General features: G+C 57.9%; 2 protein-coding genes across 12 annotated transcripts; one reads left to right on the top strand and one right to left on the bottom strand.

Moving 5' to 3' along the window:
- Positions 1-2: 2 nt before the first annotated feature.
- Positions 3-15,485, bottom strand: ZNF276 (zinc finger protein 276). 3 transcript variants are annotated; one of them, XM_042970461.1, is made up of 13 exons: positions 15,376-15,485; positions 14,689-15,207; positions 10,294-10,597; positions 9,905-9,951; positions 9,363-9,809; positions 8,086-8,164; positions 6,768-6,851; positions 3,442-3,552; positions 3,284-3,359; positions 2,900-3,017; positions 2,565-2,672; positions 675-774; positions 3-594 (listed from the first exon to the last, which is right to left on the bottom strand). In XM_042970461.1, the coding sequence occupies exons 1-13, from the start codon at positions 15,383-15,385 to the stop codon at positions 348-350; spliced, it is 2,250 nt and encodes a 749-aa protein (XP_042826395.1). In that variant the 5' UTR covers positions 15,386-15,485; the 3' UTR covers positions 3-347. The 3 variants fall into 3 exon arrangements, with proteins under 3 accessions (XP_042826395.1, XP_042826397.1, XP_042826396.1); XM_042970463.1 differs by lacking the exon at positions 2,565-2,672; XM_042970462.1 differs by lacking the exon at positions 8,086-8,164 and having other exon boundaries at positions 6,768-6,849.
- VPS9D1 (VPS9 domain containing 1) lies at positions 15,002-26,848 on the top strand. 9 transcript variants are annotated; one of them, XM_042970456.1, is made up of 16 exons: positions 15,002-15,103; positions 17,018-17,093; positions 18,667-18,759; positions 18,858-19,020; positions 20,353-20,464; positions 20,539-20,601; positions 20,944-20,996; positions 21,101-21,188; positions 21,405-21,490; positions 21,809-22,326; positions 23,362-23,491; positions 23,718-23,926; positions 24,064-24,307; positions 25,188-25,310; positions 25,692-25,796; positions 26,031-26,848. In XM_042970456.1, the coding sequence occupies exons 3-16, from the start codon at positions 18,702-18,704 to the stop codon at positions 26,122-26,124; spliced, it is 2,046 nt and encodes a 681-aa protein (XP_042826390.1). In that variant the 5' UTR covers positions 15,002-15,103; positions 17,018-17,093; positions 18,667-18,701; the 3' UTR covers positions 26,125-26,848. The 9 variants fall into 9 exon arrangements, 8 of the variants coding, with proteins under 8 accessions (XP_042826390.1, XP_042826387.1, XP_042826389.1 ...); XM_042970453.1 differs by lacking the exon at positions 15,002-15,103 and adding an exon at positions 15,538-15,721 and having other exon boundaries at positions 18,670-18,759; XM_042970455.1 differs by lacking the exon at positions 15,002-15,103 and adding an exon at positions 15,538-15,721 and having other exon boundaries at positions 24,211-24,307.
- The last annotated feature ends 413 nt before the right edge of the window (positions 26,849-27,261 follow it).

The raw sequence follows: 27,261 nt of genomic DNA, 5'->3' as shown, positions 1-27,261 counted from the left end.
GCTCCTTTGTAAATAATTTATTACGAGCATAACACGGAGCTCTTGCACTAGAAAGTGGATTACAAATCTCCTTGATTGCTTTAGTGGGGAATAGGAATCAATGATTTAAAATCCATCTGGCCCCAAGGTCAGTTTCGTGGGTAAATGCTGGTCCCAGAGCGGACGCTGGAAAGGCTACGGGAGTTGCACGGTGAGCCCCCCTTCACCGTACTGCTGTCCAGTGCCCTCCTGACACACAGGTGAGGGGACACGGCATGGAGGCTCCAGGGCAGCGGGCGAAGCTGTGCCATCAAGTCTCAAATGAAAGAACTATTGAAACCGTCTAAACCCCATTTACCCGCCCGAGTTCAGGTGGGCTCAGGCTTCACAGCCTGGCCCTCCGTAGTCCCGCACGGTGGCTCCAGGGGCAGGGCCTTGTCCTGGGTCTGCGTCAGAGGGTGGACCATGGACATGTGCACATTGAGGTTGTGGGCCTTCTCGAACCGCCGGCCACACTGGTCACAGGCAAAATCCAGCTCGGTCTCAGCCTTGTGTTTAGTCATGTGGTACTTCAAGGATGCCCGCTGCCGGCACTGGAACCCACAGACTTCACACCTGGGGGACAGGGCCAGGTGAGCAAGGGCGTGGGTGCCAGAAGTATGGCCATGCGGAGGTGTGCCCATCCCCACACTTACTGCAGAGGCTTGGCTCCTGAGTGGCGCATCTGGTGGACGAGAAGGTGTTTCCGCTGCTTGAAGGTCTGGCCACACTCATCACAGATATAGTTCCGCACCTCTGGGGACCAGAGAGGACCAGAGATGGCATGAACGCGGGCACGAAAATGCCCAGCCCTCCCCGGGAGCCTGGTGGCCCAACGTGGTGTTTTCCTTACACTCAAGGCCCAAGCAAGGGGCCTGTGCAAATCTAACGTTATTCAGAGATTTAAAAAGTTTTTCAAATCTGAGAGAGGGGAGAGAGAATCCCAAGCAGGCTCCACGCAGTGTCTGCACAGAGCCCGACACGGGGCTCCAACTCCTGAACCGTGAGACCATGACCCGAGGGGAAATCGTCAGATGCCTAATCGACTGGGCCACCCAGGCGCCCCAATGAAAAACATTTCTAATACAAAGTTTCTTATTAATAACAGAGCCCTCCAAATTGCTTGAAAATGTCATCTCGCTGGGACTTCCTCTTCATGAGATGGGTCCATTTGAAGCCTGTTTTCCTCAAGAGAGACTAGATCCGCTGAGCAGAAGTTCCTCGAGGAAGCCCAGTCTATAAAGCTTCACAGACGACTGCCACTCTACGAACTCTACAAACCATACTGGGCCCTTGGTGGGGGAGGGGATGTCTACTTTGGAGATCAGTTACTTAGGCTCTTGGACAAAAACTGAACAGTCCCTTCTCCTCCTGGACATGCACCTGGGGTGGTGGCCACGAGCTTCTGCCTCACTGCCATTTCCAATCGCACCTGCTCAGTCATCTACAAGCACCTGACACAGCTTCCCACACGGGCTTGTCCTGTGCTAGGTACGATCCACCTTTACAGCTCAGGCTCTCCTCTTGGGTGTTTCAGGAAAACTGCTAATGGTTGTGATCACTGGGGTTTCGACTGAGACCAGCAGCCTGAAGACCCAATTTAAGGGAATGTCCAACAAGGCTTAGAACAAAAAACACAGGAAAATGGTTCACTGTGAAACCAACAAATACGACCCAACCATAAAATGGGCTCAGTGAAAAAAGTAAACCAGAATGACTTCCTACAGTAAATTTTTTTTTTAAGTTCTGGGGCACCTGGGTGGCTCAGTAGGTTAAGCATCCAACTTCGGCTCAGGTCGTGATCTCATGGTTCGTGGGTTCGAGCCCCATCTTGGGCTCTGCTGACAGCCCAGAGCCTGCTTCAGATTCTGTCTCTCCCTCTCTCTCTGACCCTCCCCCGATCATGCTCGCTCGCCCTCTCTCAAAAATAAACATTAAGAATAATTTCCTTACTTTTGAGAGAGGGAGAGAGAGAAGCCCAAGCAGGCTTCATGCTGTTAGCTCAGAGTCTGATGCAGGGCTTGATCCCATGAACCATGAGGTCATGGCCTGAGCCAAAATGGAGTCAGACACTCAACCGACTGAAACGCCCAGGTCAGGTGCCCCTACCGTTAAGTTATGTGTACAATTACAGTTTAGGGATAAATACAGATTCAGGGGGGGCCTGGGTGGCTCAGTCGGTTAAGCAGCCGACTTCGGCTCAGGTCATGATCTCGGGGTCAGTGAGTTCAAGCCCCACGTCAGGCTCTGTGCTGACAGCTCAGAGCCTGGAGCCTGTTTCAGATTCTGTGTCTCCCTCTCTCTGACCCTCCCCTGTTCATGCTCTGTCTCTCTCTGTCTCAAAAATAAATAAACGTTAAAAAAAAAATTTTTTTTTTAAATACAGATTCAGTGCATCAATCTTCCTTTTCTTCCTTAATAGACTTGTTTTTTATTTTTGAGAGCAAGCAAGAGTATGAGGAGGCAGAGGGGGAGAGAAGCCCAAGCAAGCTTCACGACACAGGGATCGCCCCGAGCTAAAATCGAGGATTGGGTGCCCGACTGACCCAGGTGTCCGTCTTTTAAAGGGGGTGCTGCCAACTGAGGAGAGCGGCTCTGTGAGGAGCAGCAGTGGTCAGAATCCGGCACACGTGTAGCTCTGGGTTTTCTAAGACCTGGGGGTGTGGGTCACGTCGTTAAAACTGGAAGGGAATCAAACCGTGACGGACGCGCGGGAGCCCGGGGTCGTCATGTGCAGAAAAGGCACTGGGGTTTCCTCACTGCCGGTTCCAGCCGCTTCTGCCCGACCCACGAGGCGGCCAGACGCGGCCCCAGGCCTCTGGGAAGGGCGGCCGGCCCACGGGCCGGCGGAGGTGAGCGTGTGCCAGAGCAGGGCCCGTACCTGTGTGGATCAGCTTCACGTGGCGCTGCAGGTAGCGATCGATCATGAACACCTTGTTACAGCCGGGGTGGGGGCACGGCCTCTCCCGGACCTCCTCGTGGTGCTCCTTTATGTGCTTCTGCAGGGGCGACAGCAGGGCCCTGAGCGCCCCGGCCGGGACGGTCACCCCCTCCCACGGGTCCTGCGCGGCCCCCTCAGAGGAAGAGATGCAACCACTCCTCACGCGACGAGAGGCGGGTGCTTTTCCCAAGAGCGGAGGGCTCCCCTGGGCCCCGGCCCGCGTGAGCCCTCGGCTACAAGTCTACACCGGGCTCCACGCAGACGTCCGGTCCTCCGGGTCAGCTACAAAGGCCGCCCCGCGCCCAGGGCGCCGCCCCTCCTCACCTTCATGCCGTCGGCCCCGCGGTACACGGCCGTGCAGCCCTGGTAAGGGCACTTGTAGATGGTGGGCAGCTCCTCCCTGCAGAGCACGGCACACGTGGAGTTGCCGCCTCGACAGGCGACCTCCCCCCGACCCCTTACCCCCCACCCCAGGCCCTCACCTCTCACAGCGAAGCTTGTTCTTCCAGCCCGGCTTGGGGCCCGGTTTCTTGCGCATTTTTGGTTCTTCAGCCTTCTTGGCTTCTTTGCTTTCGCTCTTTTTGCCAGATACCCTGTGAGGGGAAAAGAAAAAGAGACCTCATCAGACTCCGAGACGCTTCTCCCTCCTCAAACGGGAGAGGTGGGGCTCCTGCCAGGCTCCCACGGCAACCTGCTCGCGTCTCCGTGCTCACTGGTGGCCTCCGGACCGACCCCTGGGCGCCAGGGCGGGAACAACCCCCAACAAAGTCCCAGACTCCGTACTGCCACCTCGGGAAGGCGAGGTGTGGGGACGGGGACCACGCTAGCTACATGAGGGGGTTTTCAGGACAAACTTCACTCCTGAAACGTCAGAACCAAACGTTATTTGGAGACGTCATGCTAAACAGTGAAGTGGAAAAGCTTTAGGGGTCAGTCCCCCCATCAAAACGACCACTAGGCTAGAAAAACATCAGAACCAACACTCTGGAACCCGCTGGGAGGCGCACAGCTCCAGGAACCAGGCGGGGGCTCAGAGGGGGCAGTGAGGACCTCCCAGTCAGTCTGGCAGGTCCCTGAGGGACCAGTTCAGGCCCAGCAACTAATCCCCTGTGGGGTCTAGTGAAGATTTAAAGGGACATGCACACTTTTTCTTCCCCCTTGTTCGATCCGGGCATTTAAGGAAAACTGTCGAGAACAACGGGGAACTTGAAGGGCGTTATATGGCAAGTGTAGAGCTAACGTCATCCTCAACGGTGGAAGATTCAAAGCCTTGCCCTCAGGACCAAGTAAAGGTGCCCGTTTTCACCACTGCTATTAGAAGATTACCCCTACGCACAAACGATATGGTCTCGTATGTAGAAAACCCTGAAGAATCCACACACGCAAAAATAAACAAATTCAGCAAAGTGGCAGGGCACAAAATCAACACACAAAAACTCATTCTACCTCTACACATTAACAGTGAACAAAATGGGAAGTTTTTAAATAACTCATTTGCAACCGCATCAAAAAGAAGAAAATACTGTACTGAGGGACAAACTTAACCAAGAAGGTGAAAGCCTGTATCCTAAAAACCGCAACACACTGCTGAAGGAAATTAAGACCTAAGTAAGTGCAAAAACATCCCGCGTTTCTGGACTGCAGGATTTAATATTGTTAGGATGGCATTACTTCCCAAGCAATCTACAGACTTGATCCCTATCAAGACCCAGTGGTGTTTTTTGCAGAAACAGAAAAAGCTATCTGTTTCACACGGAATTTTAAGGGATACGGAATAGCTTAATAATCCTGAAAAACAAAGCGGGAGGACTCAAACTCCCTAATTCCAAGATTACAAAGCTACAGTAATCAAAACCGTGTGGTTCTGGCACGGAAAAACAGACATAAAGACTAACTGAACAGAACTGAGAGACCAAGTATAGACCATCACAAGAAAAACGAAGTGATTTTTGACAAGGGTGCCAAGACCACTCAATGGGGAAAGGACAGTCTCTTCAACATACGGTGCTGGGAAAACTGGATGTCCACAGGCCAAAGAATGCAGGTGGGCCCTTCCTTTCCAACATACATGACCTAATGGACCAAAGACCTACACATAAGAGCTAAAACGCTCAAACTCTGAGAAGAAAACGCTACCTTTGATGTGACAACAGTTTCTTAAATGTGACATCAAAGACAAAGCAATACAGAGGCACCTGGGTGGCTCAGCTAAGTGCTCCGACTGGCTCAGGTCATGATCCTGTGGTTTGTGGGTTCAGGCCCCGCGTCGGGCTCTGTGCTGACAGCTCGGAGCCTGGAGCCTGCTTGGGATTCTGTGTCCCCCTCTCTCTCTGCCCCTCTCCCGCTCATGCTCTCTCTCTCTCTCTCAAAGATGAATAAACGTTAAGAATTTTTTAAATAAACAAAAAGAAACTCTCTGATGACCTTACAGGCTTCTCCTCTTCTCCTTGTCTAACAACCGTTCTTTGAGGCTTTGCTGTGCGTCCCCTCCCCATTGGCCTCCACCCTCTTTTGTGCGGCTCAGGCACCCTGTCAGAGCCACACACTGACCAGGGAGTCACCATTCCCCTCCCACGCTAGATCACACGTCTGTTGAGAGCAGGCGGCTTCAGAGAGCCCGTGGGTTCACAAGTGCATCCTTGACGGGTATGGGCTGAAGTCCTTGGAGACACTGGAGGACCCTGCTCCTTGCTCTCCCTTTCCTCCCCCTCGGTCACTCGGGCTCCTGACTCTCACTTCTCACCGGAGCCGCGGGGCCCTAATTAACACATCCTAAGTCCCTTCTTATCTGCCCCAGCTACGGACCCAGACGGGTGTGTCTGCTGAAACAAAGTCCTGTGCACCAGGGAGGCTCAGAGGCCCTGTCCCAGGTTTCCAGTTGTGACTCACACTGTAGTACCTAAGGGACAACGTGGCCATCGGGCCTGAGTGTGCTGGCTCGGAGCTGTGGTCAGCCCACTCCAGCTGGCCCCACCTCCTGCAGAGCCTGGCTTCAGTTTCTCTTTCCACAGCCACGTCAGAGCCCAAAGGAGAAGGAAAGTCAGGCTGGCTTCTGTTTCTGGGCTGCATCCTCCTGGGTGATACTGTTGCACTCTCGTGTTTTTATTCTACTGTGAAATGCTCCTAACGCTCAGGTGGGGCAGCAATTATGCGCAGGCGTTCTGGGTGTTCCTGGGCGTGAGGTTGGGAGAAAAGTGGCCCAAGTAAACATCAGTCTTCCCTACCGGGATGCTACATCCAGAGAGAAAACACAAATCTCGGAAAAGGGAAGGTCAAGACAAGGCCACAGAAGCAACTCTCCAAGGAGGTGGCACAGAAATCAGTGCCAGAGGCAGATCTGAGAGCAACTGCAGGGCTGGGGCCCGAGCCTCTGAGGGCCTTGCTTGGCACAGAAGCAGAAAGAACTGCAGGGTGGAGGTTACTGCAGGAAATCCGTGGCCGACGGGAGACACTAGTGTGGTGTGACCGAGGGTTAGGGCTGGCAGAGAGGAAGGCAGGAGCTCCCCGAATGAGGCTGAATCACAGCCACGGGCCTCCTGCCACTGTCACGTGCCACTGAGACCGGGTCCTAGCACTGAACGAGGAAAGCCTCCCCCACCCCCCAGAAGCCACACTCAACGGGCTAAGGGGGTCAGGCCAAAGAGCAGCAGAAAACGTGCTGAGCGAGGGCAGGCCGGGAAGGATGAGCCTCCGTCCCCTGCCCCCACTACTCCCACCCGGTGACCCTACCAGGCAGACGTAGGTTTCTAGGCTCCCAGTGATGCCCCTCCCAGACCCCAAGGACACGCGGCAGGACTGTCCTCCTTACTTCTTTTCTGGGTAAGGTTCAAAGGATTCATCTGACGACTGGGTACTTTGCTTCTTGTCATTTTCATCTTCACTCAGGATGTCTCTAGGGAAGAAGAGAGCACCTTCAGCAAAGGCCTGGGGTGCGTGACCGCTCCAGTGACACTTCCTGTCTGCAAACACCACCAAATCTCCATACTCCGTGTTTTAGCTCTCCTGAAAAGGTCTGAAGAAACCTAAAATCCCCAAATCTCTGATCACATCTCCTAACAGAAAGGGCAGGCCAGGGTCACTGAAGTCCCGCAAGCCGACAATCCCCCAGAAGCCACACTCCCTTCACACCAGGACCCTGAACTTGTAGAGTCTCTCTCTGGGGCCCCAGGCAGCACAGGAAGACCTCAAGGAGGTGGGCTTCTCCAGAAGTGGACGTTTAGATTATGAGGCACCTACTCCCCCTAACTGGGAGCACCTATCCAGCTGACAGGTCAGATGTCAGCTGGCCACCTTGCAAAGTCACAAAGGCCAGAAGAAAAATATCTGCGTACCCATGACCTTTACCCTCGACTGTAACTGCGCAGTCTCTGCAGGGCGGCAGACGGAACGAAGCCTGGCAGGGCACGGCCTTCCCCCACAGGCCACCACTCATCTGCACGAGACTCGAGGCTGGCTGGCGGCCTCTAGGACAGCCTGCGACCACTCCTGGTCCCGGGGGTGTTTCTAAGCAAACCCACTTGGGTTCTTCCAGCATCTTGTTCACCATCGACAGACACCCCACGGGAGTCGTGCCACAAGTCGTGCTGTCCTTCTCCCTGTTTGGACGAGGGTGCACCTGCGTTCCAGCCACAGATTACGTGGCAGTGTGGAAAGGGGGTGAAGGCCGGCCAGTGTGTGGCAGCCACCATGAGTGGTTCTCAGCTGACAAGCAGGAGGCGGTCCCAGCAGCGAACAGTCCCCAACAGCGGCTCGTCCTCCTTACAGAGCCTCTGCCCCAAGTCACGATCCCGTCATGACAAAAGGCCAGAGACCAACTTCCCATTTTAGTAACGTCTTTGGCTGGCACAAAACCACGGCCTTGAAGGAGACAAGGCAGCAGCAGCGAAGGGGCAACCGTAGGGCTCTAACTTCCACACCACCCTGGTCGTGCTCCCCTCCTAGATACGTCAGGTCTAGGAGGCCCCCGTCAGGAACAAGAAGCCTGGAAGCACCCTCGGCCATTCCTCTCCTTCCAACTGAGAGAGGGAGAGGGCCCCGGCCCGGACACAGGCAGAGAGCACACGGGTTGGCGGAGTTTGATTTTCCAAGGAGGAATGTTAGGCTATTTAAACCCACTCTTCTCTCACCCCTCAGAAAGGTCACTGAACTCGTCTTTTACCCGATCATCCGAGGTTGAAGACGGAACCTGCTTCTCACCCAACCGCCCTGAGAAACAAAGAACAAGGCTCCCATTACCAACACACAGTGCAGGCAGTGCTCCCCAGCAAGGAGGCGTGTGCCCATCGGACAACAGAGCCTTCCCTGTGGGGAGCCTGGGGTCCTCCAGGCTTAAATCCCACCCGCCTCCCAGGTCCGCCCCCCAGAAGGTCCCTGCACAGCTCAACAGGCCACCCCCATGTCTAGCACAGGCACGGACAGCACCAGGCATCAGAAACCCGAGCCAACGGTTCACGTCAGCAAGCCCAGCCCTTCCCAGAGGTTCGGATCCAGCTGTGTCAGGCAGGGACGACTCACACTTTGTGGGTGTCCCAAAACATTAAAGAAACATTAATATCAAACCATTAATATCGTACTGCATGCACGCAGTTTAAAAGGCCAAGCAGTTCTGGGGCGCCTGGGTGGCTCAGTCGGTTGAAAGTCCGACTCCTGATTTCGGCTCACGTCACGATCCCAGGGTCATGGGATGGAGCCCTGAGTTGGGCTGAGCACTGAGCGTGCAGCCTGCTTAAGATTATCTCCTCCCTCCCTCTCTCTCTCTCTCTCTCTCTCTCTCTCTCTCTCTCTCTCTCTCTCTCTCAACCATCTGGGCAGCTGCGTTTTAAAGTGCCACCAAGAGCTGGACCACAGGAGCAGCCCAGCGCTCAACGTAGGCGACTGCACAAACAGAGGCTGAGGGAAGCGGGACGCAAAGTCCGTGAGCAGCTGCCCCCACACCACAGCACCGTGGGGCCGGGTCCCACACGATGGCCCTGTGTTCCCTCTTGGCCACTTGGCAGAGGAGCCCATCTACGCAAGTCCCACCGGGATGTCACCAGGACGCCGGCGGAGACCCAGGGAATGACCCGCAGCTGGCCCGAAAGAGCCTCAGAGGTCCCAGCTGCCGTCCTCCCCCACGTCCCACAACAAGGACCCCCTTCTTCTCCCTCCTTTGGTCCCCTGGCCCCGAGCAGGCTTAGAGAGGAAGACCAGACGGCAGATGAGCACGCCTTTACAAAAACTGCTGGAAGAGGGTCCCCGGGCCCTCCCCCTGTCCCTCAGGTCGGCTCCTCATCACTTCCCCCCGGGGCCTCCGCATGCAACACCATGACCGCTGCCCATAACGATACAGACACCCGCCCCCCACTGCGGGCCTGCCTGCCTCCAGACGAGGAATCCTGAGCCAGTGGCCCACAGGAGCTCCTACCTGGGGCCCCACTTGGGGGAAAGCTTGGCTGAGGTGGGGGGCACAGGCCAGGCCCTACAGGGTTGACATCTGAAGGAGGCGGGGCCGCGTCCGCGCCGGGCAGGCTCTCGGTCTCGGCTGGAGTTGTGGTCGCTCTGCCCTGGGAGCTCTGAGGGGCAGCCCCAGTAGGGTTGGACCCCCGATGCTGGGTGAGCCACGGGGCCATCTCCTTGTCCCATGTCCATTTGACTGCCAGCGCACTGTCCAGCAAAAGAGCCCCGCAGCTGGAGTCGGCGTCCATGGTATAGTCGTGGCCTTGGTCACAGCCCCACACGGCTCGGATAACACCGCAGTACTCGGAGGACAGTGTCCTCTGGAGGCTAGGCAGGGCCCCGCAGCTGGCTGCGTGTCCGTGCACCCAGGCCACCAAGTCGCGCAGGCCCTGGGGGCTCGAAGTGATCAGGTCCACTGAAGAAAGGCACAGAGACGCCACACCCATGGCCGGTCAGCACCCAGCCCACCTCGAGCCTAACCCACAGACCACACGCGGAGGGCACACTCACCCAGACACGCTCCCTCCTCTGCCCCTGGCGGGGGCTGGGCACCGACCCTGTAAAGCATCAGCGTGGCCGTGAGCGGGGCTGGCCGTGAACAAGAGGCGGGTTCACCAGACTCCTGTCACGGGCCGCCTCTCCCACATGCAGTCTGACCTTCTACTTCCAGAGGCTGTGTCCTTACACCCGTGGCCCTCTGTAGCCCTACCTCCCCCAAGCACATCTGTCCGTCTCCCTCACACCGGCCACGCTGGTGGTCACCCGTGTCTGCTGCCCTAAGCAGGACCGGCTCCCCGCTGCAGAGGTTCCCCGGCACTCACTGTGCCTAGACCAGCCCCAGCACACAGGGTGCCTGGCCCCTGAATGCCCACCAAATGAAAGGAGGAGGGGATGCCTACTTTGTGCAAGTCTTCCGGTGGCCCGCCGGGGAGACGTTGACTCTCTGCAGGAAGGACTTGAGGAGGCCGTGGCACTGGTAGAACTGGGCGTGGCAGTTCTTGCAGACAAACTGAGACAGAGCTGGGTCCTGGTGGACAGCCACCCCCAGCAGGTGCTGGAAGTCCCTGATGAAAACACGCTCCCCTGGGGGTGGTCTGTCTGCGCTCTCCCCAGGTGCCCTGCCAGAAATGCTGCGGAGACTCCGTGAGGAGAACTTCCCGTGGCAGAGGCGACAGTGCCCCATGGCAAGAGCCCGGCCTGTTCCTGGGCAAGCACAGAAGACACTGAGTCAGGCAGGGCTGCTGGCTGCACAGAGCACCGGAAGACACGTGCTCCTCGGAAGACAGCAACGTGGCCTGGGGAGGTGAGGCCCAGGATCCTCCCAGTCCTTGAGGGGGAAGAACCCCCCACGGCGCTTCCCCAGACGCATCCCAGAAACACAAGCCCACGTCTGAGCCAAAGGCAGGGCTCTGGGCTCTGGGCTCTGGGCTCCCAGCTGAACATACAGCCTTCTGGGAGATACGGTCAATGGAGGGTCTTCTGGTCCGGAACACCTTCCAGATAATTCTAAGTGCGTCTAGAACAAGGCCACAATTACTCTAATAACAAAACCAGACAAAGACACCCCAAGAAGAGAAAATTACAAGCCAAGATCCCTGATGAATACGGCTGCAAAAATCCTCAGCAAAACATTAGCCAACCAAACGCAACAATACTTTAAAAGGCTCACATGACATGATCCAGTGGGACTTATTCCAGGGGCGCAAGGATGGTCCGACATCCACGTATCAACCAACGTGACACAGTAACAAAATGAAGGATTAAAATCATGAGCATCTCAATAGATGCAGAAAAAGTGTCTGACAAAATGCAACGCCCATTCATGATTAAAATTCTGAACTGGGTATAGAGAGAATGTACCTCAACATAATAAAGGCCACAGATAACAAGCCCACGGGTAACATCACACTCACAGGTGAGAGCTCTCCTCTCAGATGAGGAACAAGATAAGGGTGCTCACTCTCACCATTTTTATTCAACACAGTGTCAGAAGTCCTGGCCAGAGCAATGAACCAAGAAAAATAAGAAATATCCAAATAAGTAAAAAAGGAAAAAAAAGCTGTCTCTGTTTGTAGATAATATGGTAACATATATGGAAAACCCTAAAGATGTCACCAAAAGATTCTGAGAATAAACAAATTCAATGAAGTTGCAGGATACAAAATCAATAATGAACTATCAGAAAAACAAATTAAGTAAAGTCTCATTTACAACTGCATCAAAAGGAATAAAATACCTAGGAATGAATTTAACCAAGGAGGTGAAAAACCTTATGCTGAAAAGCGTAAGACACTGATGAAAAACAGTGAAGACGTGAATAAATGAGTATTCCGTGCTCGTGGATTAGGAGAATTAATACTGCTAAAATGTTCACGCTACCCAAAGCCATCTGCACATTCAATGCAATCTTGATCAAAATTCCAGTGACGGTTTCCCAGAAACACAACAATCTTAAAATTTATATGAAACCACAAAAGATGCCAAATTGCCAAAGTAATCTTGAGGAAAAAGAACAAAGCTGGAAGCATCATAATTCTTGATTTCAAACTATCTTACAAAACCACAGTAATCAAAACAGTAGAGAACGAGCATAAAAAAAAAAAAGACACATAGGTTGACGGAACAGAAAAGACAGCCCAGAAATAAACTCATACGTATGTGTGGTCAATTAATTTACAACAAAGGAATCAAGAATATATAATGGGGAAATGACATTCTCTCTAAAAAATGGGTGTTGTGAAAACTAGACACGCACATGCAAAAGAATGAAACTTGATCCCCATTACTTAAACCACAAACAAAAATAAACTCAAAATGGATTAAAGACCTAAACGTGAGACCGAAAACCGTAAAACTCCCAGAAGAAAACACAGGCAGTAAACTCCTCATCGGTCTTGGGGATCATTTTTTGGATTTGACACCGAAAACAAAGTCAATGAAAGCAAAAAAAATAAACAAGTGGGACTACATCAAACTAGAAAGCTTCTGCACTGCAAAGAAAACCATCAACAAGATGAAAAGACAACCTACTGAAAACAGGGAAACCTGAGAAATACTGAAACCTGAGAAAATATCTGCCTATCGTATCTAAGGAACTAATATCTAAAACAAAAAGAACGGACACAGCTCCAAAGCAAAAACACAATCCAATTAAAAACCAGGCAGCAGACGTACAGTCATTCTTGCAGAGAAGACACACATCCAGCCGGCCAACCAGCACGCGGACGAGCACAGGTGTGCGGCCGAGCGCTCAGCACCACTGCTCGTCAGGCAGATGCAAACCGAAACCACAATGAGCTGTCACTTCACGCCTCTCAGGATGGCTGTTACCAAAAAGACAAGAAAGGACGAGTGTCGTGGGGATGTGGAGAAAAGGCAACCTTCGGGCACTGCTGGTGGGACCATAAGCTGGTGCAGCCTCTACGGAAAACGGTACGGAAGTTCCTCAAAAAAATTAATAAAACCACCATTTGAACCAACAATCCCACCTCTGGGTATTTATCCAAAGGAAATGAAAACACGAGCTCAAAAAGGTAGGTGCGCTCCCGTTTTCACAGCAGCATTATTTACAACAGCCAAGGTGCGGGAACAATCTAAGTGTGCACTGACTGAGAAACAGATTTAAAAAAGCGGGTGTGTGTGTACACACACACACACACACACACACACAATGGAATGTTACTCAGCCATAAGAAAGAAGAAAATCCTGCCATTTGGGACAACACGGATGGACCCTGAAGGTACTATGTTAAGTGAAAGAAGTCACACAGGAAAAGATAAATACCATACAATTTCACTTATAGGTGTAATCCTAAAAAAAAAAAACAAAAAAACCCAAACTCACAGAAAACAGACTGGTGATAGCCTGAGGTGGGTGATGGGGAGGGTGTGGGATGGGATGCAGACGATGGAGGAAAATGGTCAAAAGGTACAAATTTCCAGGGCGCCCGAGCGGCTCAGTCGGGTAAGCATCCGACTTCGGCTCGGGTCACGATCTCGCGGTCCGTGGGTTCGAGCCCCGCATCGGGCTCTGTGCTGACAGCTCGGGGCCTGGAGCCCGCTTTGCATTCTGTGTCTCCCCCTCTCTCTGCCCCTACCCTGCTCGCTCAATCTGTCTCTCTCTCTCCCTAAGATAAACATTTAAAAAAAAAAAAAGGTACAAATTTCCAGTCCTAAAATAAGTCAATCCTGGCGATGCGTATCGTACAGCAGGGTGACTACAGTTAATGATACTGCGCTGTTGGGCGCCTGGGGCGCTCAGGTCATGATCTCGCAGTCCGTGGGTTCGAGCCCCGCGTCGGGCTCTGTGCTGACAGCTCGGGGCCTGGAACCTGCTTCGAATTATGTCTCCTCCTCTCTGCCCCTCCCCAACCGGTGCTCTGTCTCTGTCTCTCTCAAAAAATAAATTAATTAAAACCAAGAAAAGACACAGGGCACCTGGGCGGCTCCGTCGGTTAAACGTCGCACTCTTGAGCTCTGCTCAGGGCACAACCTCAGGGTTCCTGAGTTCGAGCCCCGAAACAGGCTCTGTGCCGATGATGTGAAGTGTGCGTGGGATTCTGTCTCTCGTCCTCTCTGCTCCTCCCCTGCTTGTGCGCTCTCGCTCTCACAAAATAAACAAATAAACTTAAAAATATACACACAAAACTTTTTTACCAAATGCCTTCACAGCTACAGAGCTTCAAAAAAGAAGCGAGAAACTTTCTTCCTCCTCAAACCCTGCTCCGGAGACCAGCCCTGAAGAAGCCTCCTCCGGGATCTACCCCCTGAGCCTGTCAGCGAGTGTAGACGAAGCCACCCCCACCCCCACCCCCACTCCCAGGGGGATTCAGCGAGAGAGGACGCAATCCACCACACGAAAGCAATGCGCACGTTCTCGCAGATACCACCTGCCAGGCGAGGGCCTCTCGCACTTGATCCACTCAGTTCTGTTTTAAGGAAGACGAAACAGGCTCAGAGACGTTAAGCATCTACCTCAAGGCTACAGAGCACGCGGCAAAACCAGGACTGACTCTGGCCGGTCGGACTGCAAAACTTAAGCAATAATTACTTAATAAGCCGAGAGTGGGCACGGAAGGGTCAGCGGCCTTGCGAAACGTCACCCCGGACGCCAGGCAGAGGCCGCTCTCACCCCTTCCCCGTGGGGAGGCCTCGTCGGCAGAGGGGCCCAGGGACGCCGAGGGGGAGAAGACGCCCCGGGGGGACGTGCTCCCCGGGGAGACGCCGCGGTCCCGGGGACCCCCGGCTCCGCCCGCCCACCCGCGACCCGCCCCCGTGCGCCCGGCCGGACCCACCTGCCTCGTCGGCGCCGTCCTCGCCCGTGTCCCCGCGGGCCCGCGCCAGGCCCCAGCCCAGCCGAGCCGCCACCAGGGCCGCAGCCTCGTCCACGCTCGGCCCGCTGCGGGCCGGGCGGCCACGGGTCCGGCCGCTGCCACAGGCGCCGCCGCCGCCGCCGCCGCCGCCGCCGGAGCCCCCGCGCTGCCCCGCCGTCCCAGGAGACAGGAAGCGACCGAGTCGGTCCCGCTTCATGGCGGCGGCCGCGGCTACAGCCCGGGCCCGGCGCTCCGCCCCGCTAAGTCCCGCTGGGCACGGCTCGGCTCGGCTCGGCCCGGCTCGGCCCCGCTCGGCTCCACTCGACCCTATTCGACCCAGCTCGGCTCCACTCGGCTCAGCTCGGCCCCGCTCTGTTGGTTGGGCCGCTAGGCCGGGGTACGTCCCGCTCGGCCCAGAGCCTCGCGTCAGCTCAGCTGGACGGCGCTCGCTCGTTTCCGCTCGACTCCGCCGTTCGGCGCCGTTGGGCCCCGTTCGGCTCCCTGGAAACGGGGCGGAGCAAGAAGGGGTGGGCGGGGCGCGAAGGGAAGGGCGAGGAGAGGGGGAGAGGGGGGCAGGGGCGCAGTGAAGGCAGCGAGGGGCGACGCGGCAAGGCCCAGACGTTTGGCATGTCACAAACGTGGGATGTGGGTGCCGACTGTTGCACTTACGCGCTCGCATCTACTTCGCGAGGCTACTTAAGACCGCCGCCGCCCCTTCAGCAACGGGAGCTCTGGGGGAGGTGTGCTGGGGCTGGGGCCGCCGGAAGTGCTGCCGCGCCGGCCCCGCCCCTTCCTGCGGTCCAGGGCTCGGGCGGTGCCGGCTCCCGCGCAGGCTGCGTTCCGGGCTCTGGGCCGCCTGTCCCGCCCTCAGCCGCCGCCGCCGCCGCCGCCGCCACAGCCTCCCCTGCCCGGCGCCATGGCCGCTGCGGCCGGGGACGGCGCGGTGAAGCCGCTGCAGTGTGCCATGAAGCTGGCCAACGGGGCCATCGAGCTGGATACCGGCAACCGGCCCCGGGTGAGGCGACCCAAAACGAGGCGGGGGCGGTCGCTGCGGCGGTTCCAGGCACCCCCTACCTGCAGCCTGCCCGGTGGGCGTGAGCGAGGGCGGGGCCCGGGGGTGGGTGCCGTCCAGGACCCCTCCGGCGTTTCCCGGGGCGCTGGGCTCGGGTGTCTGCCTGTGACCTTGGACAGCTCCCAGTCCTCTCCCGCCGTGTTTTCCCGTCGTCGCAGAGTAGGAATTAGAGCCAAGGTTTTATCTGTAAAGGGGATTCAAGAGGGTTGAAGCAGCCCTCCAAAATATATCTGGCAAGAAATCCCATGTGTAATGTGTATTTTTCTGAGAAGACACTGTAGATTTAATCAGATTCCCCAAAGGGACGGAACCCTGAAAGGGCTCATTCGTGATGCGTCTGCGCAGGGTAGTATGGCTTGTTACTGAGAATGGGTGGGTGTGTTATTCCGAAAGGTGGCAGCCAAGTGGAAAAGCAGGCTGAGCCACACTGGACTGTCCAAGGAGGGGAGGAAGCTGCCTATGTCCAGGAAAAGCATCCGGGTGCCTCAATCTGCTGCTTTCCCCAAGTCAGTTTTCTAGGACAGCAGGTGCCCCCACAAGTCAAAAATCCTATCTGGAATCCATTTTATCCTGAGGTGTAGATTTAAAGATAGTTAATTTGAGAACTGGGATGCAACAAGACATCATGTGGTGCTTCCAAATGCCCGTGCCCTGAACCTGGTCACACCCTTGAAACTGGCAGTATTCTGGTGTTGCAGATTGCTGTGTGCCCGCGGAGTACTTATTCAGGGATTCGGGAAGGGGATTTCCCAGAAGCTAAGCCAGAAAGTGATTTCAAGATCAGCAACAGCACTCCCTCATTTACCTCTGAGGATTTTTTATTCTTTTAAGCCACTGGATAAATAGGCCCTGAGTTGCACAGGAAGGAAACTCATTGCACAGAGTGACAAATGACAGCAACTGCTGTCAACTACTTCGCCTGGCCCACTGAAAGAGAATCTCTTTTCTTCCCGTGCTGGAGAGAAAGGCAGTGAGAGGAGGGATGGGTGCCCAGCTGGGCATGTTTTCCCTTCGAGTCTAGAGAAGAGGGATACTATCGGTACAGATACAGTGCAGAACATTACTGATGAGACCCGGAGGAATTACCAGCTAACTGCCTCGGGTTAGGTGCCTCAGGTGAATCTCAGGAGATCAGCAAGCACCACTGTTTCTATGTTTCCCACAAGGGCACAAACAGGTATGACGGAATTGTTGGCCACTACTGGCCTGACCCCTGCCATTTCTCTTCTCTGGGCACAGGAGGCATATACGGAATACCTGAGGAGCATCCACTATATCTCCCAGGTGCTGTTGGAAGAAGTGGAGACCACCAAAGGTACAGATCTCAGCCTCACTGCTTCTCCCACGCGGAACAAATTATGGACTGCTTAGCTCTTGGTGGGTCTTAAGCCTGGGGTTGTCCTGTGTCCTACCCATTGGTCATTAGCAGAAGGTGAACTGGTGAGCACTCGGCAAGCATGAGCTGTCATGGTGTGTTGTGGGAGCAGGCGGGGATGGGTGTTGTAAGAGGATGTAAACGGGATGGGGATAACCAGAGATTGGACACTGAGCCCCAGCCCAGGAAGGAGTGAGCTGCGTAAAGATCAGGGCCCGGGGGCAACGCCCCCAGCAGAGGGATGTGTAAAGACTCTGAGATGAGAGTGGGGGCTGAGTACAGGGAAGAGGAGGTTCCGTGGGGGCAGGCATAGCCTTGCGTGGAGCTGTGTTGTTCCGGGGTAAGGAAGCTCGTAGAGGCTTTGTGGGAGAGGCCAGCATGGAGGCAGAGCCTCCAGGAGGCTCCCACAGTGAGGACAGCAGTGGTGGCACCACTTGGGGATGGAAGGAGTGAAGGGCCTGGGGTCGTGCTTTCAATTTCAAGGTGGACCTCACAGATTTGCTGGGTGAGCCGCTGGTTGGTGGGGCAGGGGGTGGAGACAGTGAGCCCCTGGAGGGAACAGTGAGCCGCTGGAGGCCAACAGTGAGGTACAGGAGGTGCTGTGGGGATGGGCGGGAGCAGACTTGTGTGGGCACAATAGAGAGCTGCATCGTGAGCACCTTCTGTTTGAGGCACTGAGCACCCTGACGATACAGGAGCACAGTGGTTAGGGAGAGGTCGGAGTCACCAGAATCAGAGCTGCCCCAGAGAGCCAGTGAGCTTAGCAGAGCTCTGGGCACTCCCAAGGTTGGGGACTGGGGGGAAGACACAGTAGTACGCCCAGGGGGATGTTCTGGAAGAGAGACACCTGGAGAGGTTGGGGAGGCCTCAGAGAAGGGCTTGACGGGAGGGCATGAGAGAGGGTGGTCTCAGTGGGAGTCAGGTGGCTAAAATGGAGTGTGCTGAGGGGCTGGCTCTAAAGGGGGCAGTAAGTGGCTCAGAAACTAAGGCTGGTGGGGTCCAGGGAAGAGTTTTGAGTGGCAGCTCCTACAGCATGCACCTGCCGACATGAGTGGTCCCCAGAAGAGGGAATGCAGGACAGAAGCCCCAGGGATGTGCCAGGGGTGAGGTCAAGCACAGCCAGAGGGCAGGAGACAGGCAATAAAGTTGTCCCTGAAATGGTCCTCATCCACTGCAAGGCCCACCCTGAGGAGGGGCTGTGAGTAAAGTAAAGGCCCTGGTGAGCAAAGGCCGGGTTAGGGACAGAGAGGGCTCTGATGGTCCAGCTGAGATGACAGGACAGTCAGCTGCTGGGCTGGCCAAGCTCAGCGCCCACATAGCGTCAGGAGGTAAGCCCAGAGCAGGTGATCAGAAATGAGGAGATGGGATCGCCTAGAGGTCGGAGATGAGGAGGGGGTGGCGACCCGGAGGGAGAGATGAGGAGGGGGTGAATTCGTCCTTGTTTTTGTCTCGGCAAGAATCGGTTTAATAATAAAGGTGACGGTGACCAGCTCTCTTTTCTCTTTATCCCCAGAAGGTGGGGAAACTGTGGCCCCGGACACCTCAAAGATGCTGAAGCTGGCCGAGCAGTGTCTGGAGAGGGCCCAGTCAACAGCTGCCAAGCTCGGTGGGTCTCTGGCAAGTTTTCCTGGGGCATCTCCCCCAAAGTCTGCATCTCTGGAACGTCGGATTCCATGCTGACCCTTGCTCATGTATGTGTTGCAGGGAAAACACACCTGAAGCCAGCCATGCCCACGGCTGCTCCTGTCCCCTCACCGACCAGCCGACATCGCCGGGTGTACTCAGATGAAGGGGGGAAACTCTCTCCCTTTCTGCCGCCCGAGATCTTCCAGAAGCTTCAAGTGGTAGAGTCACAAAGTTCTAAGAAGTAAGCTGGGGCAAAACGGAAGGTGGGCCGAGCCTGGGTTTGAAGTCCAGGCAAAGTGAGCTAACCACAATGAATTCAGTTAAAGTGGGTCCCAGAATGGAAATACCCTTGCGCTTGGCAAAAACAGATGCAGATCCCCTTTGGACAAAAGCATCTTCAGCATGCACAAATGATGCACAGTGAGAGATCACCAAGCACAAAAAGAAACCAGAAATTTACGGAGTAATAGCAGACACAGACTTCCAAGTGTTCAGGGGAAGTTACCAGACACACATCACAACACAGTCATGTTGTCCTCAGTGACAAAAGTGAAAAGCAAATTTGAAAATAGCTGCAGGGAACAAAAGGCCAGAGGGTATAACCCAGCAAATAAAGAACCACGTTGAAAGGAAACAGAAAATATAATACCAAAATTGTTTTTAAAAACGAATTGGAAATAATAACAAATTATATTCTCCAGTGAACACACACACGTGCACACAGACACACGTGGTCAATATTGTACCAACAGAGTAGACGTAGTTGAAGAAAGAATGAGCGAATTGGTTGAAAGATCAAAAGATATCCAGAATGACTCTCATAGGGGGAGGAAAGAAGACGAAATCTGAGACAGAGCTAGGAGATCTGACACAAGATTATTGGAGTTCCAGAAAAAGAGAAGAAAGAAAGAGGAAGAGAGGCATTATTTGAAGAGATAACAGTATATAAGCTTCTGGAACTGATAAAACTCACTTAGACACAGACAGAAGAACCCCCAGGAGGATAAACAAGGCTGGCTCCTCCTGGCGCTGCTGCTGCCAGGCCTTGGGGGCCACTGCTACCTCATTTCTGCACGTGCCATCGCGGGGCGGGACTCCCCACGGGACTCCCACCCCGGGACACATTTTCCCTTGCCAGTTGGCATCCTCACAGCTTACCCTCTCCTACCACAGAAGCATGAAGACATGTGACACCAGCAGTTTGGGTGGGGGCATGGAGGTTGGCCCTCGGCAGCTATTTCTAATAAGCAGGCTTTGGTTCTCTCTCCCACGGGTGGCAAAGTTATCTAGCTGTTTGGCTCACACGATGCCCCTAAAAAGTTCCGTGTTGTTGCCCAACGTGTGGATGCGGAAAGCGCAGTGCGCCGCTTTTCTTGAAAACGCAGGAGGCCTGGCGACTGCAGGCCCAGGTTTCAGCAGGACAGAGGTCTCCAGCCCACCCTGCACCTCCTCCCTCCTTCCCATTTCCTGCCTGCCCCCATCACCGCCTCCTTCTGGTCTCAGAGCGCAGTCAGGGGGGCACTCCAGGGCTTCCTGGGGCCTGGACAGCACAGCAGCTCGTCTCTGTCTGCAGGGAGCTGACGCCCCTGCAGGAAGCCTCTCTGCAGAACCAGAAGCTGAAGGCCGCCTACGAGGCCCGGATGGCCCGTCTGGACCCCAGCCAGGCCCTGCAGAAGACCTCCCTGGTAAGCGGGTCCCAGGGAGGGTCTGGGTTGCCGGTGGAAGAGGAACAGGCTTTATTTTCTCCTTCCCTTCCTAGACCCTGTCCCTGCAGCGGCAGGTGATGGAGAACCTTGTGATCGCCAAAGCCCGGGAGGAGACCGTATCCTTTCTGTCCTTCCCTGGTGTCCTGGCTGAAGGAGGCGGGGAGGGGGGAAGTGAAGGTGCCAGGGTCGGAGTGTGGGACAGAACTCTTCCAGCCTCAGAGAGACTGCCCTGGAGGGGCGGCTCCTGCCTTCCTGGCCTTCACACGGGCGGGCGTTCTGTTCCTCTCAGCACCCACGGGCTCCTCCCCATCCTTCAGGTCAGCTAGGGCTTGCTCCCTTCCCTGAGTGAGCACCCGCCCTCAGGCCCCGCTGCCCCGCCCCGCCCCGCCCCGCCCCACCCGGCCTCACCTCCCGATGGGGGTCCTCAGGACAGACACAGCCTTGACCCTGCCGCACAGCTGCAGAGGAAGAGGGAGGAGCGGCGGCTGCGGCTCCAGGAGGCGGCCGACAGGTGCGTCTCCTCCCACAGGTCTCGGGGCTGCTGAGTGGGCTGCTGGGGGCTCCCTCCCCTGCCCACCCAGCTCGGAGGCCCCCAGCCCCTGTCTTCCTCCCCAGGAGGTTCTGCAGTCAGGTGGCCCTGACCCCGGAGGAGCGGGAGCAGCGGGCCCTCTATGCCGCCATCCTCGAGTACGAGCAAGACCACGTGAGTCCCCGCCGCTGGGCACGGGGGTGGGGTTGTCACAGGGGGTGGGGTTGTCACAGGTTGCTATTGGGGGGGGGGGGTCCTGAGGCCTGTTGGCGTGGGCCTTCCCTACGCCCCAGGGAGGACACGGACAGTGTGGCGCTGGCCTGGGGTGCGGCCTTGGCAGGGAAGGTTGTGGGGACCCCGCCATGCCCTCCAGAGACTCCTGCCCTGCAGGACTGGCCGAAGCACTGGAGAGCCCAGCTCAAGAAGAGCCCGGGGGACCTGTCGCTGGTGACCAGCCTGGTCTCCCACCTGCTCAGGTACCAGGGCCTCCCCCCACCCCCACCCCGGGCCCCCTGGTTGGCCCTGACAGCGGCCAAAAAGATCAGAAAGGGAAGGGGTGAAGGAGGCGGGCGGGGGTGGCCGAACGCGCCACGCTCAGGCCCCCTCGGCGGGGCTGGGCTTGCAGACGCCCCCCATCCAGCCACCCTGCTGGTCTTTTAGCTGCCAGGGGGACTCGGGTCAGACTTTATCTGCCACATTCGCTCCCGAGGAAACAATTCAAGGGTTGCTCCGCCAAAACCCGTCCAGCGGGGCCGGGCCCCGCGCCACAGCCCCGCGCCTCTTCCTCTGCGCAGCGTTCCCGACCACCCCATCTCGCAGCTCCTGAAGAAGCTCCAGTGTGCGGTGTACCGGGCGCTGTACCCCGTCGTGAGCAGGGGCGCCGCGGGCGCCGCTTCCGCCCCCGGCTGCTGCGCCTTGTCCCCAGACGCCGACGGGCTGCGGGCTCCCGGGAGCCGGCGGCTCCGGCCCTCGCAGAGCCTCTACTGCGTGCTCTCCCCCGCGGAGCCGGGCCCCGCCCCTCGGCCCCCGGACGGCGCCCACGGCAGCCCCCCCACGCCCCCGCCGCACGCCGGCCCCCCCGGGGGAGGGGCGGACGGCGGCCCCGCCGGGCCTGCCTCCCCGCTGGCACACACCCCGCCGGGCGTGCAGAGCAGACACAGCTCCTTCGAAGACCTCGAACACTTCTTGGCCGCTTCTGAGGGGTGGGGCCGGGGGCGTGGGAGGCCGCCTGAGCCCCAGGCCTCGGGGGTGAAGACGGAGCCGTTGTCCGAGCAGCTGAAGAGTACCGTCAAGGACATACACAACGCCATCGGTGAGGGCCGGCGTGCCCGCAGGACGGGCGTGCGGGGGAGGGGGCTGCTCCGACACACGCAGCGCAAAGCTTTCCACAGGCCCAGGACAGGCCCCGGGAAGGACAGGCCTTCCTCTGGGTGGCGGAGGCCATCCAGATCTGCAGAGCCCTCTGCGTCTGCCCTTCTCTGGGGCAAATCCTGGCGGAGCAGACAGGAACGCACCCCGCTGTGAGAGCAGCTGGGCCGGCTGGCCGGCTGGCCGAGGTCTCCCCAGTCCCCGGTTGTCTTCCCAACGGGCTGCTTCGTTCCAGCCTCCTGTTTGAGGAAGGGCCTGCTCTCAGAGCCTCTGGCTGCGAGGTGGTCCTGGCTGGCCCATAGGGCTGGGCTCTGGTGATTCCGAACCAAGGACCATTGGGTGTGTGCAGCCTGGCGGTGGTGACAACGGGCTCGTCCCTGCAGCCTTTTCCATTTTTGAGAATAGTGTGTGGATTCTCTAAGGGTTGGGTGCCTAGGGTGGCTGGGGACTCCCAAGGAGGAAGGCTTTCAGGGTTCTCCAGAGGTCAGTGAGGCAGGCCCGACAGGGCCCAAAGCTCCAGCAGGGACCCTGGATGGGCCTCCCATCTCCCGGGGCCTCAGGTCTTGTCTTTAAATATGCCTCTAAAATTCCTCCAGGTTCCCACAGTTTGGGGTGCAACCCCTTCAGGAAGAGGCTGTCCTTTGCTTTTTCTCAGCCTGTCGTCTTAGTTCCTCGGGGGAGCTGGGCATGAGTCTGTGAGCTCCTAAGTGCTCTGACCCCAGGCCCCATGGACACAGAAGCTGGGGGGGTGGTGAGGGGAGTGGAGGGAGGTTCAGGCAGAGCGCTCTCCACTGAGCCGGGACCCTGCGGCTCTGCCCACACTGCGGCTGGCTCTAGGAGGGTGGGAGAGGGGATGGCAGGTGTGGGGCCCACTTGGGCACCCCGGGCTGGCTGGGGATGATCTCCAGGGGCTGCCAGCCTGGGGCCGGAGGGCCTGGCTGTCCCCACAGTGCCATTGTGCCGGCTCTGCTCCCGGCAGACAGGCTGCTTTCGCTGACTCTCCTGGCTTTCGAAGGCCTGAATGCGGCCGCCTCCAAGGACCGATGCCTGGCCTGCATCGAGGAGCCTTTCTTCTCCCCACTGTGGCCCTTGCTGCTGGCACTCTACAGGTATGATCCCAGTTTCAGGCCCCCACAGGGGCCTTCCCCGCTCGTTGATCCCTGAGGCACACTTTTGACCGTGCTTCCAGCTGGTGCTTTACCCTGAGGCCACCCTCAGATGTTTCTGCTTTGCAAGAACCTGTGACTCTGGGCACGGGCGAGCTTTCCCTAGCGCCGCTTCTGTCCGTGGGGCAGAGCCCCCTGGGCCGCTGAGCCTGGCCTCTCTCTGCCCCAGGAGCGTGCACCGCCTCCGGGAGGCCGCCCTGAGCAGGAGCATGGAGCTCTACAGGAACGCGCCCCCAACGGCCATAGGCGTTCCCACGAAGCTCCTGCCCCGGGGCCTGGAGGCCACAGGAGCCGGCGCCTTCCCCTACTGTGCTGCAGCCCAGGAGCTGGGGTTGCTGGTTCTGGAGAGCTGCCCCCAGAAGAAGCTGGAGTGCATCGGTGAGGGGGCTGCAGTTTGGGAGGACAGGAGGGGGAACGTAGTCGGATAAGGTCCCTTCCCAGAGGGTGACCTGGGGTCTCTGTGTGCCTCTGAAGTGCAGACCTTATTCCTGTCAAAATGGGGGTGTGTCTCACAGGACGGAAGCGGTGTGAGAGCAGTATCTTCGGGCGGGAGCTTCCCAGTTCTGCCAGCTCCACTCGTGCCGGGAGGGGCCGGTGCCAGGGGGTTGTTCTGGGACTGGCTCCCCTCGGCCCTCTCCTGAAGCCTCGCTTTTGGGCCACAGTGCGGGTCCTGCGGGTTATCTGTGCCTGTGCCGAGGGTTACTGCCGGGCCCAGGAGGCTGCGTCTGAGGCCAGACCCCAGCTTGGTGCCGCAGCCATGTGAGTCCCAAAAGCCCACAGCCCGGGGTGGGGGCGGGGGGGCAGTGAGCAAGTGAGGGGCTGCCTGCAGAGGCCTGGGGGGAGAGAGAACCCTCCCATCCTGCCCCGAGCACCGGGACCACAGCTTCCCACCTGGTGTCTGGCCCCCCGGGGCCGCAGCACCCTTGGGGCTACAGTGCGCTTCGCAGGGCTTATCCAGGAGAGTGTCCATTCCCACCGAGGGCTTGGGGCTGCAGCCCCCATGGGTGATGCATTCCTGCCTCTCTGGGCAGGTTACTTAGGGGTCAGGGACCGCCTGGCTAACCTAGTGCAATTTAGCATTGTTTGTCACAGGAACACGGGCTCAGTCCCTCAGTTGCACGCTTTGGGGAGGCAGCTCCAGCCTCCATGAAGAGCTTGCTCCCTGTGCTGAGCCCCCAGACCTGGGGCTCCTGCATCATCTATGTCCCCACCGTCCGGAGGCAGGGCAGGCGTTTTCTCTACCTGGGGCTCTGACGCCCGGTCCTGTCTCAGTCTCACCTGGACCCACCTGGGACCAGCAGCCCCACCAACCCCAGGGCCGGGTACAAGACCTCAGCTTCTGGGTCGGGGTGGGGGAGCCCCCCTTCGCCAGTTTACCACGCGGCTGCTGCAGAAGTAGCTGTCGGCAAAACAGTTGTAGGACTCAGCGCTTCTGAGTCCGGCTACAGCCCCATGTCACCTGTCTCCTCTGTGCGTCTGAGGAGCCAGTGAGGGCCATGTTGTAGTTTGTCCGCGTTTCTGCAGGAGGGTGGTGCCCAGGGTGGTGGAGGCGGGGCCGCAAGCCAGAGCTCATGGTGTGTGAGGCCTTCCTGGCTGGGGGTCACACTCAAGCCACAGGCTGCTCTCATGCTCTTCCCAGAGACTGCCGCCCGTGGGCCCCTTGGGCCCGGGTGTTGTGCGTCCCGCAGGGCCTCCCTTGGCACCTTGTCAGCTCCCTTAGATGCCTCTTCCGGAGGATCGCCGCGCCTGGCTCCGATCCCAGGTGTAGTAAGCAGGCTGCCTGGGACGTGGGCCATCCCCTCCATTAGCCTGTTCCCCAGGTGTGGGCAGGCTTGCAGGGCGAGCCTGTGAGGTTGGGGCTACCCGATACCTCCGCTGTGGGGGCCTCTGCTGACCCAGCCGTGGGCTCCGCAGCACAGGGTCCCCATTCGGGGACGGCGTTGCCGCTTGTAGTGGCTGCCGGTGCCGCTGACCTGAGTCTGCTCCCAACTCCCCCACGCAGGCGGGCAGGAGGGGTGCAGGGAGAGCAGCCGGCAAGCCCAGGACCAGTCCAGAGGCCGAGCTGGGGGCTGCAGGGTTATGGGGACTGAGCAGCCATCGTGGCCCCCGGAGCCTACCGGCCAGCCGTGCCTCTACCCAACAGCGGTGCCGACGACCTGCTGCCCATCTTGTCCTTCGTGGTGCTGAGAAGCGGTCTCCCCCAGCTGGTGTCAGAATGCGCAGCCCTGGAGGAGTTCATCCATGAGGGGTAGGAGCCCCCAGCTGGAGTCGGGCCAGCACGGGGCACTGGGCACCTGCTCCCAGGCTGGGGGTCCGTCCCTCGAGCAGCGTGTGTCCTCCAGCCCAGCCTCCATGGCAGACCCCTGTGCGACCTTAGTGTCCAGGTCCTGCCCCACGAGGGCAGACACCCCGTCCAAGGCGCTGGGGGCTTCTTTGCATCCCCTGCAGGTAACAGGTGCTACCCGTGCCTGTCTCTACGCAGGTACCTGATCGGAGAGGAGGGTTACTGCCTGACGTCACTACAGAGCGCCCTGAGCTACGTGGAGCTGCTGCCCCGGGGTGCCCTGGGCAAGTAGAGCAGGACAGGACCTGCGGAGGACCACCAGAAGTCACCTGCTCTGGGTGGGGGGGGGGCGGCAGCAGGCCGGCTGTGGCGGGGCTCTGCCGCTCTCACTCGTGCCCTGACCGGACGTCTGCCCCAGGGCCCTGAGGAGGCCCCTGTGCTCTTCAGAGGATAGATCTGAGCTGAATCAGCTCCTGGGAGCCAGGCCCTTCTCTTTCCTCAGCCTGACTTTGTGCAGGGAAACCAGAGCTGTGGACTCCCCTGGGGCCTGTGCACCCTCACAGACCCGGCCACTCAAGGGTAGGGAGGGAGCCGTAGGCCTGGCAGAGGGCAGGTCTGCCTTCTCTCCCTTCCCCTCTCCTGTGACAGCCAGCTTCCGGTGCCAGTTTCTTGTTGGGGTCAAGGAGAGAGCCGTCCCCATCCCCTGCCTCCAAGGCCTGGAGCCCAGGTGGTCTGAAGCTATACTGTTTACTTACGGGGCATTGAGCACTCCCCTGTCCTCTGTAGCCCAGGCCTCCCCAGGGTGCCCACCCGCGTCTGGGGCCTCTGAGCTGTGCCCTCCCTCGGCAGTAGGCATTGGACATCCTGGGGCCTCTGGCTGATTCCCGCCCCGCACGTCCCTTTCTGGGTCAGCGTGAAGCCGAGGGTCAGCGCCTGCCTGCAGCGCAGCGTCCGCTCTGTTACATGCCCCGGGCAGCCACTGACATGGCCAGAAATAAAGAGGTCACTGATGTCTCTCTCTGCATCTGTCTCTCTCACTGATACCTCCCACTGGTCGTGTGGAGGCCCAAGCAGGCGACCACCTTCCCTGCTGACCAGCAAGAGCCAGACTGTCACAGAGCCCACTGAGCTCTACCACCCCAGACCCTGGGCGGGGGGAGGGGGGAGCAGAAGAGGGATCCCCCTAGGGCTGCACCCTCTAGGACAGGACACGCTCTGCAGGGCCTAGGGGGCCGGGCAGGGCAGAGTCAGACATCATCACTGGACAGGACCTGGGGCCGGACCTCTTGGCCTGAAGGGCTGTCAGGAAAACCTCTTCATTCTACAGGTGGGAAACGCACACGGGTGCCCTGAGTTGTGACAGGTGTCACCTCTGAAGAAGAGAAAGCAGGGAGCCCGGCCCAGATGCTTCAGGCAGCATCTGCCAGGG

Source organism: Panthera tigris, chromosome E2, assembly GCF_018350195.1.
Source record: "Panthera tigris isolate Pti1 chromosome E2, P.tigris_Pti1_mat1.1, whole genome shotgun sequence".
Taxonomy (NCBI): Eukaryota; Metazoa; Chordata; class Mammalia; order Carnivora; family Felidae; genus Panthera; species Panthera tigris.
The sequence above is the reverse complement of the archived record's forward strand: the minus strand, read 5'-3'. Positions and strand labels throughout refer to the sequence as shown.

Excerpts from the sequence above, each read along its gene's own strand:
- VPS9D1 (XM_042970452.1), top strand. The coding sequence starts at position 15,623 with ATGGCCGCTGCGGCCGGGGACGGCGCGGTGAAGCCGCTGCAGTGTGCC. Across the intron at positions 15,722-17,017 it reads ATACCGGCAACCGGCCCCGG|GAGGCATATACGGAATACCT; the intron begins GTGAGGCGACCC and ends CTCTGGGCACAG. Across the intron at positions 22,327-23,361 it reads GGACATACACAACGCCATCG|ACAGGCTGCTTTCGCTGACT; the intron begins GTGAGGGCCGGC and ends TGCTCCCGGCAG.
- ZNF276 (XM_042970461.1), bottom strand. Across the intron at positions 9,810-9,904 it reads AGAGGAGGGAGCGTGTCTGG|TGGACCTGATCACTTCGAGC; the intron begins GTGAGTGTGCCC and ends GCCTTTCTTCAG. Across the intron at positions 3,018-3,283 it reads GCGGGGCCGACGGCATGAAG|AAGCACATAAAGGAGCACCA; the intron begins GTGAGGAGGGGC and ends TCGCCCCTGCAG.